The 20,181-nt window shown below is 40.4% G+C and overlaps 1 protein-coding gene across 1 annotated transcript in view; it reads left to right on the top strand.

Moving 5' to 3' along the window:
- Positions 1-10,546, top strand: part of LOC122555514 (zona pellucida-like domain-containing protein 1) — a 35,772-nt gene extending 25,226 nt beyond the window's left edge. Inside the window, exons 9-12 of the mRNA XM_043701539.1 lie at positions 1,191-1,305; positions 3,241-3,264; positions 5,157-5,216; positions 10,356-10,546. Coding sequence (XP_043557474.1) covers positions 1,191-1,305; positions 3,241-3,264; positions 5,157-5,216; positions 10,356-10,546 — 390 coding nt within the window. The remainder of the gene's footprint in view (positions 1-1,190; positions 1,306-3,240; positions 3,265-5,156; positions 5,217-10,355) is intronic.
- Positions 10,547-20,181: the final 9,635 nt, after the last annotated feature.

The following is a 20,181-nucleotide window of genomic DNA, read 5'->3' as shown; positions in this document are numbered from 1 at the left end:
TTGTTCAGAAACTGAGTGGATGAGCCATCTAAATAGAGGGCTACAAGAGCAGGGCAGACATTAGAAACCCTGCAGTGAGTAACTCAACTCCTGATTCCTCAAAGCGTCATCACCATCTACACAGTATAATGCAGGAGTGTGATAGAATACTCCCAACTTGCCTGGATGAGTGCAGCCCCAAAAGCACTCAAAAATCTTGACACCATTTACTACAAAGCATCCTACTTGATTGGAACCATATCCAAAAATATTCATTCACATCACCACCAATGTTCAATAGCAGCAGTGTGTACCATCTACTAGATGCACTTTAGAAATTAGCCAATGATCCGTAGGCAGTTCCTTCCAAATCTACAATCGCTTCCATCTAGAAGGCCAAGGGCAGCAGATACATGAGAATACAACCAGCTGCGATTTCCCCTCCAAGCTGCTCACCATCCTGACTTAGAAAAGTATCACTATTCTTTCATTGTCTCTGGGTCAAAATCTTGGAATTCCCTTCCTAAGGCTTATTGGGTCTATCTACAGTATATGGACTACAACGCTTAAAGAAGGCAGTTCATCACCACCTTCTCAAGGCAACATGGATGGGTAATAATTGCTGGCCAGCCAGCAACACCCACACTCACCAGTGAATAAAGAGAACAAAATGTTAATTATTACGTGTTAGCAACTGACTGCAAGTTACTGTTATGAAGGACCTTGTCACAGAAACTATACGGAATACTTGGATAGTGGGTCTTATTCTTTTGAGATCCCCAGCTGTTCTCCATATGACATCACCATTGTAGGTGATGCTTAAGGCTCTCCTTGCTATTAACCCTTTCAGACCCATATACTCTTTTAATTAGCAACCTGCATCTTTATCAGAAAATACTTTATTATGATCTGTAACCTATTTGAAACTGAAAATTAAATAGTAAAGATTTAGAAGACGATGATACTCTTTCAAATAGAATAGAATGTACTTTATTGTCACGTGAACTCAAGTAAAGAAGTACAGGAGTAAAATGAGAAGTTTACAATGTCACCACTTATTGCCCCTTTTTAGGTAAAAATCTTAGGTACAAAAAGAGGATCAAAAGAGAAAAGAAGTTGTATTATATTACACTCTAGACCAATTATTGTTTTCAACTGTTAGTTACACAAAACTTAATTTTTATCAGGTTTTCTTTGTGTTTCATCTTTAGCAATGTAAAAGAAGAAAAAGAGAAGTACCATTAATAGTCACTACTCCATTACCAGATGAAGTGTCTGATCCTTCAGTAATTAGCTCTGATGAAATCAGGACCAGGAATGATAATGGTAGGCATTTTTAACTTAATTTATTATATTCATAAAATAATAGGTAAAATTGAACAATAAAAGTTTCACTACTAAACTAAAGGTAAGGGAATAAGCAGGTGAATAATAAAACCAATCATTATTGTTTTCCCTGATTTTCTCCAACAGCTGGAGCTATTTTTAGTGGAGCAGTGAGTATATGTTAACACAATTGATGAATTTCGTATTTTGGATGGCATCCACTTTGGTTTTGAATTGAACTAGTTGAAAATCAAAACACTGAGCCATTTCCATCATAATGTCGAGACACTTTCAATTTGACTTCACTATCTTCACTGGAATTCAGTTAATTTCAGTTAAAAGGTGTATTCAATGGCTCTGAATACAGTAGGAGCACAGTGTTGCAGCAGGTTAACTTTGATTTTCTGGTTGATCACCTACACTTCTGTTGTAGAGGCAGCTGCTATTTTGAGTGACAGTCACATTAGCATTGAACCAGTAAGGTGCAGGGTGTCAAACCTCCAGAAATCTCTTTGCATGTGCTCTTCACTCAACATCACTCCATCCATTCCCTACCTCAAAATCTTCTTGTTTACTGCCCTTCCAAGCCTTCTAGTAACTGGATAGTCAAAAGTTTCCCCATCCCTGTATTATGCTCTGCCCTAAGAAACTTTTCATCTATATTGATTTCAAACTTGATTTGAATTTTCCTTGTCTGCTTATCTCAGATTTATCTTCATTCCAATGACCTTTCTCATTCCTTACATTAACACTTACCTCTATGAGCAGCCTACTAAATCTCAATATGCTTAACACCTCAATTTTAGATAAAAACATCTTCAATAATATACTTACTGTTCCTGGTATCATATTGTCCTGTCTATTTTAGGTCACTCTACAATCAGCCTCTACCCTACAATCTTAGTCTTTTCTAATACTCAAATTCCTTTACTCTGACCTCCCATCAATCTTAAACGTTTGGGTGATAGGCACATCTTATAATCAACTTGTTTAGTAGCTCCCAGTCTGCGTCTTATACATCCTAATGTAGATAACACATCTCTTAAAATGTCATTTCATCCTATCTCTGTACAGTTACATTGGATACTCTCTAAGGCTGTACTCTTCCCCTAGATTGCCTTTCCATATTATACATAGATTGTGAGTCTTATTTCACATATGTGCTGGTAACAACCTCGTTTATGTCTCTATATCGTTTGCAAATGGCTTAACTGTTACTGCTGAGCACATCTAATTTGTTTTCACAGGTAGGCCTTCTGAGTTACTTCATTTTCCGATCTTAATTGATTTTCTGTCATGTTTTCACTTCCCTACTAAAGCAAATTCCCAAATATCTGGTGTAAAGTCACTAGACTGGAAATTCAGTCTTGGGTTCTCATCAGTTTCCATCCCTAAAAAACTGCTTTCTGACCGATGATTTTCGTCCTGTGCTTCCTTCACTAATAATTGCATAATTGGATGCTGAAAATCAGAAACAAAAACAGAATTTTTTGGAAAATTTCAGCAGGTCTGGTAGCATCTACGTTCTGAAGAAGAGGCACCAGACTTGAAACAATAATTCTGCTTCCTCTCCATAGATGCTGCCAGCCCTTTGACTTCTTTTCAGCAATTTCTGTTTTTGTTTGTGCTAATAATTGCATTTATTGGACTGGTATGTATGCACAGTGATTTTATTGGCATGTCTGTGTGTATGTGGGAGTGTGTTTTTCTTTATGAGGAAGTAATACACAGCTTTGATCAGACAATGTGGATGCATGAAGATGGCTCATTCCCATCACAGGGGAGATGGAACCTTTATGGAAGATTAATCTTTAATTACGCTTCGTTTTAGAATTTAACTCTAATACCACATTTCATACAAAACAAATGTGTAAAGCTAATGAACAAATTGGAATTAATACTTACTTATAATGGATTTTTTATTTCTGTCCACAGTGGTGAACACAAATGATAATTCAGGTAAGGAAAATGACTGCTAGAGGCACTTTTAATTGGTTGCTACAGTATTTCCGAAATATTGAAAAAAACAAGAGAGATGACAGCAGAGGACAAATATTAATGTGGGATTGAGAACAGCATGAATGACTTAATCATGGTTTAAAAACCAATGGACCTTGACAAGGATAAGATAATTTCCAATTGAAATTTGTGAGCATTTATCATACAATAGAACCTGGTTGAAGATGGTCAACATTCTCTCAAACAGGAACACAATCTCACAACCACCCCAAATGTGAATATATGAATGCTGTGCACAGCTGTTCATAGATCTTGAAAAATATGCAACATCAAACTTTCATTTCCATTCATTGATGTTCTTTATATCCTTAGAGATGCTGAGTTATGTGTAGTCCAAATTATTAGCTGGATATGAGTTTGTACTTGCCATCAGTATCTTCTTGGTTTCACCATAAGTGATTGGTGTATATTACCTTTTATGAATCTCACATATGACTAACACAGATCTGTACCTATTTGCACACTAGTATAATGCAGGGATATTGCAATACAATTGTTAAGTGATCTGAATTGATACCTATGCCTTTCACATGAATGTTTCTTCAATCTCTTCAATGATAGACAGTGAGTAATGATGCTAATTAATACACTGCTTCATTTCAAAGTAACATGAACATAAAACTAGATATTCTGCACCTACATATTAGACAATACAATTTGTCTTCACTAAGTAGTACAAAGGAAAAGACCAGACCATCATGTTTCTTCATTAGAGTCAGTTATCTTACCTGACTCAAACAAGATATCTTCTGATCGTTTCTTCAGTATTCATAACCTTTAGACTCAATCAAAGTCTTGCTAGCTTTCTTTTCAGAATTCTCAAAAAAACTATTCTGCTATCCTGGATCACAACTTGAATTTGAATTTTCCCTTCACAACCAAAAATGTATTAAAGAATTTCTAAGTAAATATGGTTCTCATGTTTCACAACTACTGAGAAGGACTAATGAATTGCTTATTCAATTTCAAGAAAATAACAACAAACAAGGTCTTGAATAAGCATATCTTGTCTATGTGCCTATCACCCAAACGTTTTAAACTTGACTGAATAAGTTGCGCTTTAGAAAACATGAAAATTAACTTTAATTCCTTTAAAAATGCAGAACATGAAAACAACACATTGAGTCAACATATTATGAATTCATTTTGGAAGTGCCCAGATCACACCATCAGAAACCAGATTCAAAACTAAACAAAAATCATAGTTCAATTTCTCTGTGCTTCTATTGTTTTTTTCCCACCACCAACAGCACCAGCACCAGCCAACCTCTCCACCCTGCTCTCTAATAAAGATGTGGGGACAGCCCTTTGATGTTTCATTTGAATGTCCATTACATATATGTATGTTCCAGATAATACATGTTGGCCTAATACTCAAATTATTAGGCATCACAGTTGAGTCCAATCTTGACCTCATTTGATATCTGCACACATGTTCTGATATCACTGGATGGTAAATTCTGCCTTATTTTTTTTCTCCATCCTTTGGTGTACTTTGATGGCAATATACTACTGGTAACGAATCTAATAACATTCGAAACATTCAAAAGAAAAGAAGACTGCTTTTTGAATAGGAAGAATGTGCAGAGTTACATAGGGGAAGGCAGGAAAATGACACTAACTTAATTACTCATTTGGAAAGCCAGTGCTAACACAATGGGCCAAATAGCTTCCTCTGCATTGTAAAAATTCTGTGATTCTTTAACGTCCTAATCAAGTTTTGATTCAATGTTCGTTACTAGATCATTAAGTTGCTGTTAACTCACTGTTTGAGTATGACAAGCAAGTAGACCATCACATTTCTTACACATGTTCATTTTTTTTCCCTCCAGAATCAACCTTAGCTACTCAAGAAGCTATAGGTGTATGTACTGGACTGGGCATTGGATTGGGTATCATTGCTGTCATCTGTCTTGCCTTGATTGCAGGAGGTGTACTAGTCTACCGAAATTTTCAGAAGAAAAGCATCTTAACCTAGGTTGGAAAACCTACAAAGAGAAAACAAAAATAATCAATTTCCATTAATTGAAGATTTTGTACAACTTTCAGGCTTTCAATATTGCTTGCTAAAATAGTTATGCTGAGCCTTATTCAATCTTGCCGATGAATACAGGGTATATTTTGAGGTGTACGGCAACACAGATTTTTTAAATGACACTTGTAATGAGAAGTTCTTGCGTTTGCATCTGTTTTAATTGCATCTATGCAGGGATTTTGTGTTTGCTATATGGAAGATGAGAGCAGTTGCATATAGTAGCTAAAGTGAATAGAGCCTCTCTGTGTGGAGTTATTAAATTCACGTCACAAAAAGGTATATCGTAAAATGTACCAAAATATTGGCTCAAAATTACTTTTAAATGATCCCGTGATTTAAATATTTCATTTATATATGATTATTTAATCAAGTTGCTAAAATTACTGCTTTTCGACATTACTATTTCTTAGCTACAGCCGTGCCTCTGCCTATTGTTACTTTTTTTTTACTTTTTGGGATACCTTGGAAAAGGAGGTTACAAATCACACAACGCCAGGTTATAGTCCAACAGGTTTAATTGGAAGCACTAGCTTTCGGAGTGGTGCTTATTCATCAGGAGCAGTGCTCCGAAAGCTAGTGCTTCCAATTAAACCTATTGGACTATAACCTGGTGTTGTGTGATTTGTAACTTTGTACACCCCAGTCCAACACCAGCATCACCAAATCTTGGAAAAGGAAGGCAGATACAGAGTAATGTTTTGAGGTAGATGTGTAAAAGTGTAAATTTGTACAAGTATGATTTCCGTACAATTTAGATGACATTGTATTGGCACAGAATGAAAAATAAAATTGAAGCTATCTGATGGCTTATTGTGTATACAGCTCAGTTTGGTATTGAATCAAATGAACATGGAAGGTCCCAGGATTAAACTCTAGTCTAGCTGTTTTAGCTGAGCTCAACCTAGATGTTAATTTGGACTGGCAGAGTTGACACTAGTGGTGACCCAGGACTTGGCAGAGTAAAATCAGCAAGACAACCAACAGTTGATTGCTATTCTCGAGTGGATGTCAGGTTAGTAGAGCACTTGATTGTCCATGAGTGATTAGGTCAGCAGGATTCACTTTCTCACCTCAGTCATGAAGAATAGCCCCTTTGTCTGTATTCCATGGAACTTACTCGAACGTGATTCATGACCTTCAGAAGAAAGAAAAGACAGCGAGCATTTGGTAGGTAGGGGGCAAAAAAACAATCAGAGCTTTTAACTCTTTGAGGGTGAATTTCCATTTACTATAATAAAAACACAAATTCATTTCAACTCAGCTCTTGTTCAGCAACTTGCCTGTGGAAGCTAAAATGTTGATGCATTCATATTATTTTGAATGAATTTGCCAATATGAAACAGTTTTTGAATCAGTAACCAGGAAATACCTGGTATTAAATTACATAGCCAACTTGATGGATTTCGTAAAGGATATATGGACACTGAATGCAGTAAGAAATTGAACATTGTGCCTATAAAGGGATACAGTTGTTTTCCTGGTATTTACTGTACCCAGATTTTCCCTTGTGTCCAGTTGCAGACCCTGGACTATCCCCACCTCTATGTTTCCAAGATCATCGACTCAAATGGAGGTAAATTCAGATTTTTGAGAACATGTTTAGAGTGAAAAACAAAAATGAATCTTTGAGGAAAAGAAAAAAGCAATCTGACTGAAAATAGAACAGCACTATTTACAGCTATCTCACTGCATTCTTCAATCAATTCTCCCTGGAGAATCGTATCACTTAAACTTTCTGAATCCATTTATGTTTACTCCTCTAATACTTATCTTTTATTCTTACTCACCCTGAAGTGCAACTGCTATCTGAAAGATTTAAACCCATCTAACCCTGTCGCATTTTTCCTCATTATGCAATCAATGCCTTATCAGCCATCACTATTTGTTCAGAGTCCTTGTGGTGTCCTGCTTAGATCTGTGCTCTGGACAGAAAAGGAATGAGTGACAAAGCCAGTTAATGTGTTCAAGTAACAATTATATTAAATATAATGACAACAATAAGACTAACATAATAATCAGATAATAATATATGATAAGATAAAAGAAATAAGAAAAGGAAGTGCTTTGTAGATATTGGAAGAAAGGAAGAAAAGAGCAAACAATAATACCAAATTGGTTTCCCCAAAATGGTAAAACCCAAGTTAGTTTGTCCACAATGGATCCCTATGATGATAAAATAATCCTTGGTACACACATCACCAAATCTCTGAATACATTTATATGGGAATGGGCTTTATGGTCATTCTCCCTATCAATGGTCCTTCTATGAAGTAAGGCTTAACTTTTTAATTCTGTTTCTCCTACTGCTTTGTACCTAAGCTTTTTGTACCTAGGTTACTTGGTACCTAAAATGGCGCCTTGTGTGGCAACATCATACACTTTTCACTGCACTCCTGTACTTCTGTACTTGAGTATACATAACAATAAAATCTAAATCTAATCTAAATCTAACTCTTCCCTTTTCATCTTCCATTGCTATTTGAATTATTTGTCTGCAGTTGTAGAATCAGTGTTCCTTAAAGCTTAATTTCTGGTTTAATTCTAATTGTTCATGGTCTTGTTCACACTTCCCCGAAATAAAGGGTTTTATCAATTCTTTCTCATTAATTTGCCAAGTGGGTAAGGTGGTAGAGGGTAGGGTAGTGGATGGCTGAGGGAGACGGGTGGCAGAGGATTACAGAGTAAAGTGACAAAGTGGGAAAGTGTCCCAGGCAGGTAAGAGCATAGGGTGTCAGGTTGGTAACAGTGTAGAGTGCCACCTGCATGACAAGGTAGAGTGCCAATTAGGTGAGGGGTGGAATGCCAGGTTGATGAATTGTGAAGTACCAGCTGGGTAAAGATAGAAGATGCCAGGTGGATGGGGTGACCACTATGTTAGAAAGTATCTTGACAATGGGTGAAAGGGTAGTGTAGCAGACAGGTGTTGGGCTCGGGTGCCAAGTGGATGAGAAGGTGGTGTGCTGGAAGAGTCTCAGCTGGATGGGCTAAAAGAGCATCAAGTATGTGAAGAGATAGGGTGCCATCTTGGTGGCATCTGGGTGTTGATGGGGTGGGGTGGTAACATGACAGATAAGTGTGTGAGGGATTAGTGAGGGCTGGGGCTGAAAAGGCAGAGGTGGGGTGATATGGGACTGCTGAGCCAGTTCCTATCATGTGGGCAGGTGGAGCTAAGAGCCAAGGGGTAGTGTGGAGGGTTGGTTTGGGGGTGGGAAGCCAGATCAGACATTGGGTTGGGTGGAGTTGTGTTTTAGGGATGGGCGTGAGTCAGATGTTCACAGTGGCTCGGAGAGTCAGGGATCAGGTTAGATTCTGAGGGAAATTAACATGGTAAATGCAGAAAGTTGTTTTGGCTTGTGGGAGGGTCTAGGACCAAATGACAAAATAGGGGATTGCACATTTAAGACGGAGATGAGGAGGAATCTCTTCTTAAGGATGGTAGTGAATTGGTAGAATGTTTTACTGCAGAGAGCAGTCATGGGCTGGGTCATTAAATATATTCAAGGCTGAGATAGACAGATTCTTAATCAGTAAGGAATATCGAGTTGAGGATTTTCAGAGCAATGATGATCCCACTGAATGGCAAAGCAGACTGATGAGCTGTTTGCAGTGCTACTGGCTACCACATTTTATGGTCTTAGGTCCAAGAAGAGGAAGATAATGTGATGTAATGTAGAAGGAAGACAGTGTTGGAGGAGTGGTCAGTGGTGACCCAGGACACTTGGTTTTATTTGTTAAACCAGGGTTTTTTATTTGGAGAGTCTTAGAGAAAGTGTGTCAACTTCCCATGCAGTTCTTGGAGAGTTACTGCATCAGGACTTCTCCAGAGTTCTGACGTACATCCCCAGTCTCTGGGCCATTATTTTGAAGGGGAATTGGAGAAATGCCACGTCCTCACTCCACATCACAAAAATATATAGATTTATCTGTTCACTACATAACATTGCCATTTGCAAAACCTTGACGTGAACGAATTGCATGCCGCATTTCCTGCTTAACAACAGTAACTATATTTCATGAAGCACTTCAGTGGCTTTCAAGTACATGACGTGAAGTGGACAGATACACAAGACTTTTGGCTGAATATTTAATTTTATTTGTTAAGTCTCAGTTTTGTCACATGCCACGTGTCATGCCCACATATTACAAAGGCTACGGTGCACACAGAGGAGCACTGGCACACCAAAGCAGCTCCACTGAGTAACAGACAGTCATTCCAAAGATGTTGCAGAGGGGAAAACAACACCGCAACTCTCCAACAGCAAGTACTGATGGACTGAGCGGTTCAGTGGAAGGCCATCCTTTTCCCTGAGTACCAGCAGAGAAAGTCACACCAACAGATCCCAGCAGCCTGGTCTAAAGTTGCTGTCTGGGTCTTTGCTTTATGTATTGTGGCAGTGCAATGGCCAACAGTGACGCAAGAAAATCAATTATTCTACAAGTGTAAGTGCATACTCTTCTCTTTTCAACTACTGCACCCAAACCCCCCACCAAGGCTCATGCTCTGCCACTCTCAGTATTGCCTGCAACATTTCCCCTCACATTCTCTCACCCCCCACTAACCCCTCTCCTCCCCCAAACATCCCAAGCCCCTCCTCATCATGCAATAAGCCCACATTGCCTCTGCACCAATAACTCACTCACCAGAAAAAGTCAATTTCTTTCAACCAGTTGCACCAGCATTAACAGGTGTGCCGGTCACTGACATTTCAATGCATCCTTGCCGTTCTCCCATTACAGGAGAAAACAGCCCATAACAGGGCAGAAAGAGTCATGATGGATTAAAGGGATACCCAGCATTAGGCTTTTCACCCACTGAAGGGAGAATGCAGTCTTTCACAGGAGGAGATCAGGACCAACCATTTCAGTAGGGATGCTGAAATATCCATGTTCCACCAACCAAGTAGGTACCATTCTTCATTCCCCTGCAGCTCTCACATTAACCTTGCTGCATTCCTAACCATTGGCCACAATGCCTTCTCTTTCTTGTGTCCAACAGGTACCAGCGGGATGGCCATAGATTCAATGGAGAAACAAACTGCCTTGGCAGAAAGCATCTTCTTGGCTTCTGAGGAAGAGAGTTCCAAGAACTCAATGGAAACATTAACAAGGCTCCCTTCTGCACCACCCACCAACTCAGATATTGACACTTCAATGGCAACATCAGATGTAGAATATTTGAGAGTATAAGTGGGCGAGCACCTCACTGTGACAGCTCCCACGCTAATCAATGTTATAGAATGTTGTGGAATCTCCACAGTGTGGAAACAAGCCATTCAGCCCAACAAGTCCATACCAACCCTCCAAAGGAGATCCTACCCAGCCACATCCCCCTCCTCTATCCCTGAAACCCTGCATTTCTCATGGTCATGCACCTAATTCACAAATCTCTGGACACTATGGGCAATTTAGCATAGCCGATCCATCTAACTTGCACATCTTTGGACTGTGGGAGGAAACCAGAGCACCCGGAGGAAACCCACACAGACATGGGAAGAACATGCAACCTCCACACAGACCATTGCCAGAGTTTGGAATCAATCCCAGGTCCCGTGCTATGTGAGGCACCAATGCTAACCATTGAGCCACTGTGCCATCCAATGAAAACAAATGCCAGGCAGCTGTAACGAATGTCAGAAACCAGGCATCTGCTCGTATACATGAGAGGACCCAGAGGTGTAAACAATCAAGGATTTTGTCAATTGTCATCGTAACCCAGAGCATGCAGGACTGCAGCAACACTGCATAGGCATGCAGTGGTCTGGTTATATACATGGACAGATTGGTAGCTGTCACAAGAAGGCATGGTGGTGCCATGAGGCTGAAAGAGGAACCACATACAAGCTCCTCAGAGGTCTCCTCTCAGGAGAGGTGGCCAGGCCCTCTATCTTGACCCTGCATGGCAACTCTGATCCATGGAATTTCAAGAAAGGGGCAGGCAGAATAAAGGTGGAGGATCCTGGCTCTTATTCCTTGGGCCTCAGAACAAATGGCCTAGGGTCACCCAAACAAACATCCAAGAACAATAGATTTGACTATCGAGCAACATTCCTTCACCCCAGCTGTGCTATCTGAGGTTCAGTGGGAGGGAAAGCAAGGAAATAACCTTTTGAGGGCCCATTGGTGGCACAGGTCACATTGCACTTTAGATCGATGCTCATGTTTCCATTACATTAATGACTTTTTACCATAATCTGCTTGTTTGAGTCACAAACTCTGAATGTAACTATGTTACCATGAGCATAATAGACATCCATATATGAGGTAACATGGAGTAATGTCTGTGTTGAGATCCTGTTACAGCATATGGATGCAAAATGGACAAGGCATATGCAGAGAAATGGGTTCTGCTGGCTCCGTTAGTCACCTTGCTCAAGCATCACTATTCTTTTTCTGCCCTGTACATGCGAATGTGTTGGTCTTGAATGAACTGGTCAACAGTGCCTGAGGCAGCGAAGTGTACAGCATACAGGCAGCCAATGCATTAGGGTCACAACAGATTAGGGAGCCTGCGAGTCTGTGTCCTGTACAGTGCTGCTTCCATGTGTAAAGTTTCCTCTGAAGGGCTTCACATCAGTGGGCTTTTAGCACTTCCCTCAGAGGTCAAGACAATTTACCCCACTTGCTTCAAGTGTGGTTGCAACGATTTCCTTCTCCATTGTGCTCTTTTAATTTCCAGCACAATGGAAGGAGTCAGCTAGCAGTGTTTTCCAGACTCTTTCTCTGTCAACAAGTCCTTACCTTGAACTCTCCAACCTTTGAACCACTCCAACTCCCTACTCAACTCATCTACATGAACCAACACCTGGCCACCTCTCTCCTCCAGCCCCTGGCAGTGAGGTGACCATGCCAGCTGTGGTCATACATTGTCCTCAATCCACTTGAAGCCAGAGTGCTCCTGATTGTGGTCAATGCTCCTTCACATCACCCCGTCCTTATCCATGCTTTATCATATTTCTCTTTCCAAACGCAGTTAGGTCCTTCACAGATATCATCCCTCCATGCTCCCACCTCTGCATGGCTGCTTGCTCACTACACATTTAGTGTGTCGACTGTATAAGCTACTAGTACATGGATCAGTTGTGAGATTGATATAGCACACAGTCACATTGCGAGATCTGCACCTGACCCCCCCCCGTGTATTTGTAAGGATGCTGCAAGTAAATCGGTGAAGTGCCTGAATTGTTGGGAATTATTGGATGCCAATGTCCGTGGATGAGGGGTGCCCGTGGATCATGGCCTGAGATGCAGTTATGTGGTCAGCAACATGGAGGCTCTTTGCTACCAAAGGTGAGCTGGAGTCACAAGGTACCTTTGCTGACTTCCATGTCAAGAATTCTCTGTGTCTAATCTTCTCACAGTAGCTCGTATAATTGAAAGCTGTATATTAATGAGGTTAATAATAAGTTAATCTGCATTAAATAAGGTTACCAATGGAATTGTCATGTGATTCTACCATATTTCTCACCATAGCCCATGTCATTCAGGTCCATTTGAGACTTGCTCCTCACACCTATAACTTGAACTGACCTCCCCTCTCAAGAAATTCTCCAGCTCACCTTCAAAGGAGTATGCATAATCAAAACCCTAGCAAACAGCTCTGTAAAAAGAAATCCTTCCCAACATTTTATTCACCTCATTGGTTACATACTCCACATAAGTGCCCTGGTTCCCTCACTCCTATTCATCTAAAGCAATTTATCCAAATGGACAGAATGTAAGCATCTCACAATTTTAAAAGCTGAATCTTTTCCCCACTAAACTGACAGAATGAACTGCCAGAGGAAGAGGTGGATGCAGGTACAGTTAAAACATTAAAAAGGACATTTGGAAAGGTATATGAATGGGAAAGATTTATACGGATATGGGCCAAATACAGGCAAGTGGCAGTAGTTTAGTTCGGGAACGTGGTTGGCATAGATGAGGTGGACTGAGGGTCTGTTTCCATGCTGTATGATTATTTAACTATGACTCGATATAACTCACATGGATGCTGCAAGTAAATCGGTGAAGTGCCTGAATTGTTGGGAATTATTGGATGCCAATGTCCGTGGATGAGGGGTGCCCGTGGATCATGGCCTGAGATGCAGTTATGTGGTCAGCAACATGGAGGCTCTTTGCTACCAAAGGTGAGCTGGAGTCACAAGGTACCTTTGCTGACTTCCATGTCAAGAATTCTCTGTGTCTAATCTTCTCACAGTAGCTCGTATAATTGAAAGCTGTATATTAAGGAGGTTAATAATAAGTTAATCTGCATTAAATAAGGTTACCAATGGAATTGTCATGTGATTCTACCATATTTCTCACCATAGCCCATGTCATTCAGGTCCCTTTGAGACTTGCTCCTCACACCTATTACTTGAACTGGCCTCCCCTCTCAAGAAATTCTCCAGCTCACCTTCAAAGGAGTATGCATAATCAAAACCCTAGCAAACAGCTCTGTAAAAAGAAATCCTTCCCAACATTTTATTCACCTCATTGGTTACATACTCCACATAAGTGCCCTGGTTCCCTCACTCCTATTCATCTAAAGCAATTTATCCAAATGGACAGAATGTAAGCATCTCACAATTTTAAAAGCTGAATCTTTTCCCCACTAAACTGACAGAATGAACTGCCAGAGGAAGAGGTGGATGCAGGTACAGTTAAAACATTAAAAAGGACATTTGGAAAGGTATATGAATGGGAAAGATTTATACGGATATGGGCCAAATACAGGCAAGTGGCAGTAGTTTAGTTCGGGAACGTGGTTGGCATAGATGAGGTGGACTGAGGGTCTGTTTCCATGCTGTATGATTATTTAACTTTGACTCGATATAACTCACATTTCCTTGCGTAAAGAAATATTTCATTATTTTCAGAAAATCTCAGCTCATGTCCCATTGTCATGCCTAAGTGTTGGGTCAAAGCTGATACAATTTAGGTTTATCGAATATTTAAAGTCATAGAGATGTACAAAACGGAAACAGATCCTTCGGCCCAACTCGTTCGTGCTGATCAGGTGTCATAAATTAATCTAGTCTCATTTGCCAGCACTTGGCCCATATCCCACTTAAACGCTTCCTTTTCATATTCCTATCCAGACCCCTTAGAGTTGTAGAGTCAGAGAGATGTACAGCATGGAAACAGACCCTTTGGTCCAACCTATCCTGCACAAACCTTCAGTCCTTGCAGTTTCTGGTATTTACATTACCTATCTTGTATGTATTAATACAACTTGCATTTATAAGTGGATGTCATGATCATCAGATGTCTCAAACTTCCTTACAGCTTACAAATTACTTGTCAGAGAGTCATAGCGGTACAGCACGGAAACCGATCCTTCAGGCCAACCTGTCCATGCCGATCAGCTCTCCCAACCCAATCTAGTCCCACCTGCCAGCACCCAGCCCATATCCTCCCAAACCCTTCATGTTCATATACCCATCCAAATGTCTTTTAAATGTTGCAATCGTACCAGCCTCCACCACTTCCTCTGGCAGCTCATTCCATACACGTACCACCCATTGCATGAAATTGTTGCCCCTTAGGTCTCTTTTATATCTTCCCCCTGTCACCCTAAACCTATGCCCACTAGTTCTGGACTCCCCCACCTCAGGGAAAGACCTTGTCTATTTACCCTATCCATGCCCCTCATTTTATAAATGCCTATAAGGTCACTCCTCAGCCTCTGATGCTCCAGGCAAAACAGCTCTAGCCTATTCAGCCTTTCCTTATAGCTTAAATCCTCCAACCCTGGCAACATCCTTGTAGATCTTTTCTGAACCCTTTCAAGTTTCACAACATCCTTCCTATAGCAGAGAGACCAGAATTGTACACAATATTCCAAAAGTGGCCTAACCAATGTCCTGTACAGCCGCAACATGACCTCTCAATTCCTGTACTCAATACTCTGACCAATAAAGGAAAGCATACCAAATGCCTTCTTCACTATCCTATCTACCTGTGATTGTGCTTTCAAGGAGCTATGAACCAAGGTCTCTTTGTTTAGCAACACTCCCTAGGACCTTACCATTAAGTATATAAGCCCTACTAAGATTTGCTTTCCCAAAATGCAGCACCTATGAAGGATAGTAACTGTTGTTCAGTAGGAGACATGGCAGTCAGTATTGTGAAACAGAAAACTTGTTTTTCATGTTGATTGAGAGATAAATATTGGCTGGGCCAGTTCCTGCTCCTCTTCATAACAGTTCCATATTTTCCGTGCACCTAAAAGGCAGATGGAACCCCTCTGTAACATCTCATGCCTTCAGAGGTTCAAAATATTTTATTCTGAGGGCTTTGAGAATTTCTCAAGTGTTACATTTTGATTGTTGAGGACAACATTTTTGATTTCCAAGGGGTCCTTTTTCTATTTTTATTAATTCATTCATTAAACAACAGTCATTTAGCAACCGTACTTTATCTATTTGTGTTGATATATGAGATACATGGACTCCCATAGAAGAAGAATTAGAAGAACTTGTCATGACCTCAACAATTACCAACCCTCAATAAACATAAAGTTACAACACATGAGGAAAGAATTGATTTCTTAGACCTCGCAAACGTAAATTAGCCTAAAACAGCAGGCATAAGGTGACAACAAAAGGTTCAAAGTAACTAACATAGTTCTACTCAAAAAACCTCATCTCACTAAATATACTATCCTCAAACTGGTGAGTCACAGCTTACCTATTTCCGTAACATCTTGTGGTGATGCATTTAGGAAAGCACATTGATACATAAGCCTCACTAATTCTGGAATCGTCACTAAAGTTAAAGATTTAATCAAATTACTCAATCTCGCCAATTTTCCTTTCTGATGAACTCACATTAACAGAAAATGCTAGCCAGGTTTCTAAAATTAATAAAAAGAAAAACATTATTTGTTACAAAAAATTAATTCTAACCACATGCAAACAAAATATGGAATGATCAGCTTCTGACTCTCTAACATAAACTTTATCCCTTCTTAAACCCTCTTACACACATATACAGACAGACACAGTCAAATGAATGTTATGGGTAAATGGAGGAATAAATTAGGGGACGCAGTTCAAAAGCATGAATCCAGAGAATTTGATAAAGTCCTTTTCCTTCTTAGAATCCTTCTGACCTTCTCATTCAAATTCCCCTCAGTTTTTTTTTACTGAAGACAGAGTGATTGACAGACTAATTATTTAGTCTTTCATTCAGTGGTCAGAAGTAGCAGCTTATAGACAAATGATGTCTAAGTATAGCTAGCTATCTTCCAATTATTTATTATCTCAACTGCAAGGAGAGACATGATACTATCCTTTTAGAGTCTGTTCACTGTAGTGTTCACAAAGACACTGTCCAACTGCCCAGGAGTCAGAGAGTTGTTATCATGCTGAGCATTCCTGACCCATGGTCCTGACAGAAAGCCAAAAATCACACACTTTGTCTGGTTAGAGCTTCCCTAAACCATATAGCCATGAAGCCAATGAGTGCAGCAATCCTCTCCCACAGCCTGAACATAGTAACTCTGTAAATACAATCCACAATGAATTCCAGTAACTTGTTTTCAAGTGTAGCATCTCCTTCCTTGGTATAAGGCAGAATCAGTTTCCAGTTTTGATCCACAATCCAAAATTAAAGGAAAATAAAAAGAGGTGGCATTTATGATATGCTAGAACATTTTAACTAGCTAGCTATTGCCCTTTTGTTAATGCATCTCAAATCTCAATCCCAGATTTAAATTTAACAATTCATTACAATTTAACAGTTCATTACAATTTAACAGTTCATTACAATAGCATCCACTATAGTTGTCTCTGCATATTTGCTCTTGGCTTTATGCTAAAAATTCCACATTTGTTTTCAAGGAATTCACTATCTCAGCAATTTCCAGATTTTCTGGCTTCCAGTTTGTAAAGGTTTAAAATGGTTCTTTCTCTCTCTTTTGCAGTCTTTTTCTCTGCCCCTTACAGACTTCCGGTAATCTCGTTATTCCCCTTCTCCCATAGATTATTTCTACCTCCCATTCTGACCCCATTCATGGGGTAAACAACATTCTCTCTCCCCAGCATGGTTAAAAAAAACTCTGTGATCCAATGAACACTCTGAACCTGGCCAACATCACCGCGCCCTCCCCCCACACCATTTGAATTGCCCAATAGTTCTGGACTACCCCACTCCAGGGAAAAGACTTTGTCTATTTACCCTATCCATGTCCCTCTTGATTTTATAAATGTCTATAAGGTCACCCCTCAGCCTCTGATGCTCCAGGGAAAATCGCCCCAGCCTATTTAGCCTTTCCTAATAGCTCAAACCCTCCAACCCTGGCAACATCCTTGTAAATCTTTTCTGAACCCTTTCAATTTTCACAACATCCTTCCTTTGTGGGCGGCACGGTGGCCCAGTGGTTAGCACTGTTGCCTCACAGCGCCTGAGACCTGGGTTCAATTCCTGCCTCAGGCGACTGACTGTGTGGAGTTTGCACATTCTCCCCGTGTCTGCGTGGGTTTCCTCCGGGTGCTTCGGTTTCCTCCCACAGTCCAAAGATGTGCAGGGTCAGGTGAATTGGCCATACTAAATTGCCCGTAGTGTTAGGTAAGGGGTAAATGTAGGGGTATGGGTGGGTTTCGCTTCGGCGGGTCGGTGTGGACTTGTTGGGCCGAAGGGCCTGTTTCCACACTGTAATGTAATGTAATCTAATCTAATCCTATAGCAGAGAGACCAGAATTGCACACAATATTCCAAATCATTAAGATTACCTATCTTTGAAACTTCAACTGGAACTGACTTAACTAAAGAAGTAGGTATGATAGGGCTCATCTCCTACCCATCATCAAAACATCCAGACCATTGCCTGGGTAGTCAACTGGGTAAGACCAAACTATTAGGCAACACCTAGACATGGGCTATGGAAGGAGTTTGTCCAGCTCCAACTAATCATGTAATCTGTACACCTAGAATCCACTATGCCACAACCATGTTTGGAGTAACTCAGCAGTTAAAGGGGAAGATAAAAACAGAAAGTGCTGGTGAAACTCAACAGGTCTGGTAGCATTAGTTAACTCTGCTTTCTCCCACAGATGCTACAACTCACTTGTCAATGAAAAATCTGTCCAACTCAGTCCTGAAATGTAGTCAGTGATCTAGCCTCCACTATATGATGGAAGATCATTTTAAAGAGTAAGAATCCTCTGAAAGAAGAAATTACTCATCATGTCCATCTTAAAAAGGAGACCGCTTATTTTTAAACTGCTTCCTTTATCCAGATTCCTCTGTTTAAGGAATATCTTCTCAGTATTTACCCTTTCAAGTATTTCAGAATCTTAAATGTTTCAACAGGATCACTTCTCATTCTTCTAATCTCAAAGACCCTTCTTTGAACTGCTTCCAATGCATGTGTATTCTTCTTTAAATGAGGATAACATATCTACAAAGTATGAAACAAAAACAGAAATTGTTGCAGAAACTGAGCAAGTGTAGCACCATCAGTGGAGAGCTAAAGTTTCAGGTCCAGTGACTCTTCTGATCTGATCTCACTATTATTCTGCACAGACGCAGTAAGACCTCCTCTACTTTTACACACAGTCCCCGTGCAGTAAAAGCCATATTCACTACTTGTTCCCAATTACTTGCTATACCTGGATGCTAACACTTAATAATTCATATACAAGGATACACAGATATCCCTGTGTTACAGCATTTTAAAGTCCCTCTTCATTTATTGTTTGAGATCACACAACACCAGGTTATAGGCCAACAGGTTTATTTGAAGTGACAAGCTTTCGGAGCAGACCCCCTTCATCATGTGAAGTGGCAGGGAAACACACAAAACACAGAATTAATGTGCAGAGAGATCGGGGCAGGAAGGTCAAAAGATTATACAAATGGTGCGAGTGTTGAATATGTCTCTGCAGGTACTTCGGTTGTTATTCAGCTATTGACACTTTACTCTCACTGTCTTACACCCTGCAGAGACTTATTAATTGATACTCCACTTACACCATTTGTATGACCTTCTGATCTCTCTGCCCATAAATTCTGTGTTCTGTGTGCTTCCCTCACACTTCACCTGATGAAGGAGTAGGGCTCTGAAGGTTGTGATTTCAAATAAACTGTTGGACTATAACTTGGTATTGTGTGATTTCTAACTTTGCCCACACCAGTCCAACCCCTGCACCTCCACATCACATTTATTGTTTTTCAGGCTCCTCGTATCCTTCACAGCTTGCTTTCCTTCTCAACTTTGTATCTTCAGCAAATCTTACAATATAATCGGAGCGCTTCATCCAAGTTGTTAATATAGATCACATGTACCTAGGCCCCAACACCTGTCTCTGCCGCAGTCTGATAATCATATGATGGCAAAATAATATGGATGCTGGGAAATCTGAAATGAATGGAGCAAATGATGGAGAAACCCAACAGGGTCTGGCAGCATTTGTGGGGAGAAAAACTATTTGTGTATCACTACAACACATTCCAAACGTTAACTATATTTCTCTCGACAGATGCTGTCAGACCTTCTGAGTTTCTGCAGCAATTTCTGTTTGTCTCCAACAGTGTGTCAAACTGAAAATGACCCATATATCCCAGACTTTCTGCTTGCTATTCTTCAGTCCTCTTTCCAAGAGCACTGCCAGTCAGTTTGATGGTTCATTTGAAAGTTAGCCTTCAGGTGGTGTGCCTATCACGTTCTACCTAAGAGCATCAGCGTTGGGTACCCCGGGCAAATCCGCCTTGATTAAGGCTGGTTTCTCCGGGATTCCCCTGAACTGGCAGTGGCGCCTGGGCACCTTGCGGCGGCGCTGCTCAGGGCGGGGGAGAGCGGAGACGGCTCGGTCAACCCGGCGCCAGCTCGGGCTTGT

The sequence above is a fragment of the Chiloscyllium plagiosum genome, chromosome 12 (genome assembly GCF_004010195.1).
Source record: "Chiloscyllium plagiosum isolate BGI_BamShark_2017 chromosome 12, ASM401019v2, whole genome shotgun sequence".
Lineage (NCBI taxonomy): Eukaryota > Metazoa > Chordata > Chondrichthyes > Orectolobiformes > Hemiscylliidae > Chiloscyllium > Chiloscyllium plagiosum.
This window is presented reverse-complemented; position numbering and strand designations above follow the sequence as displayed.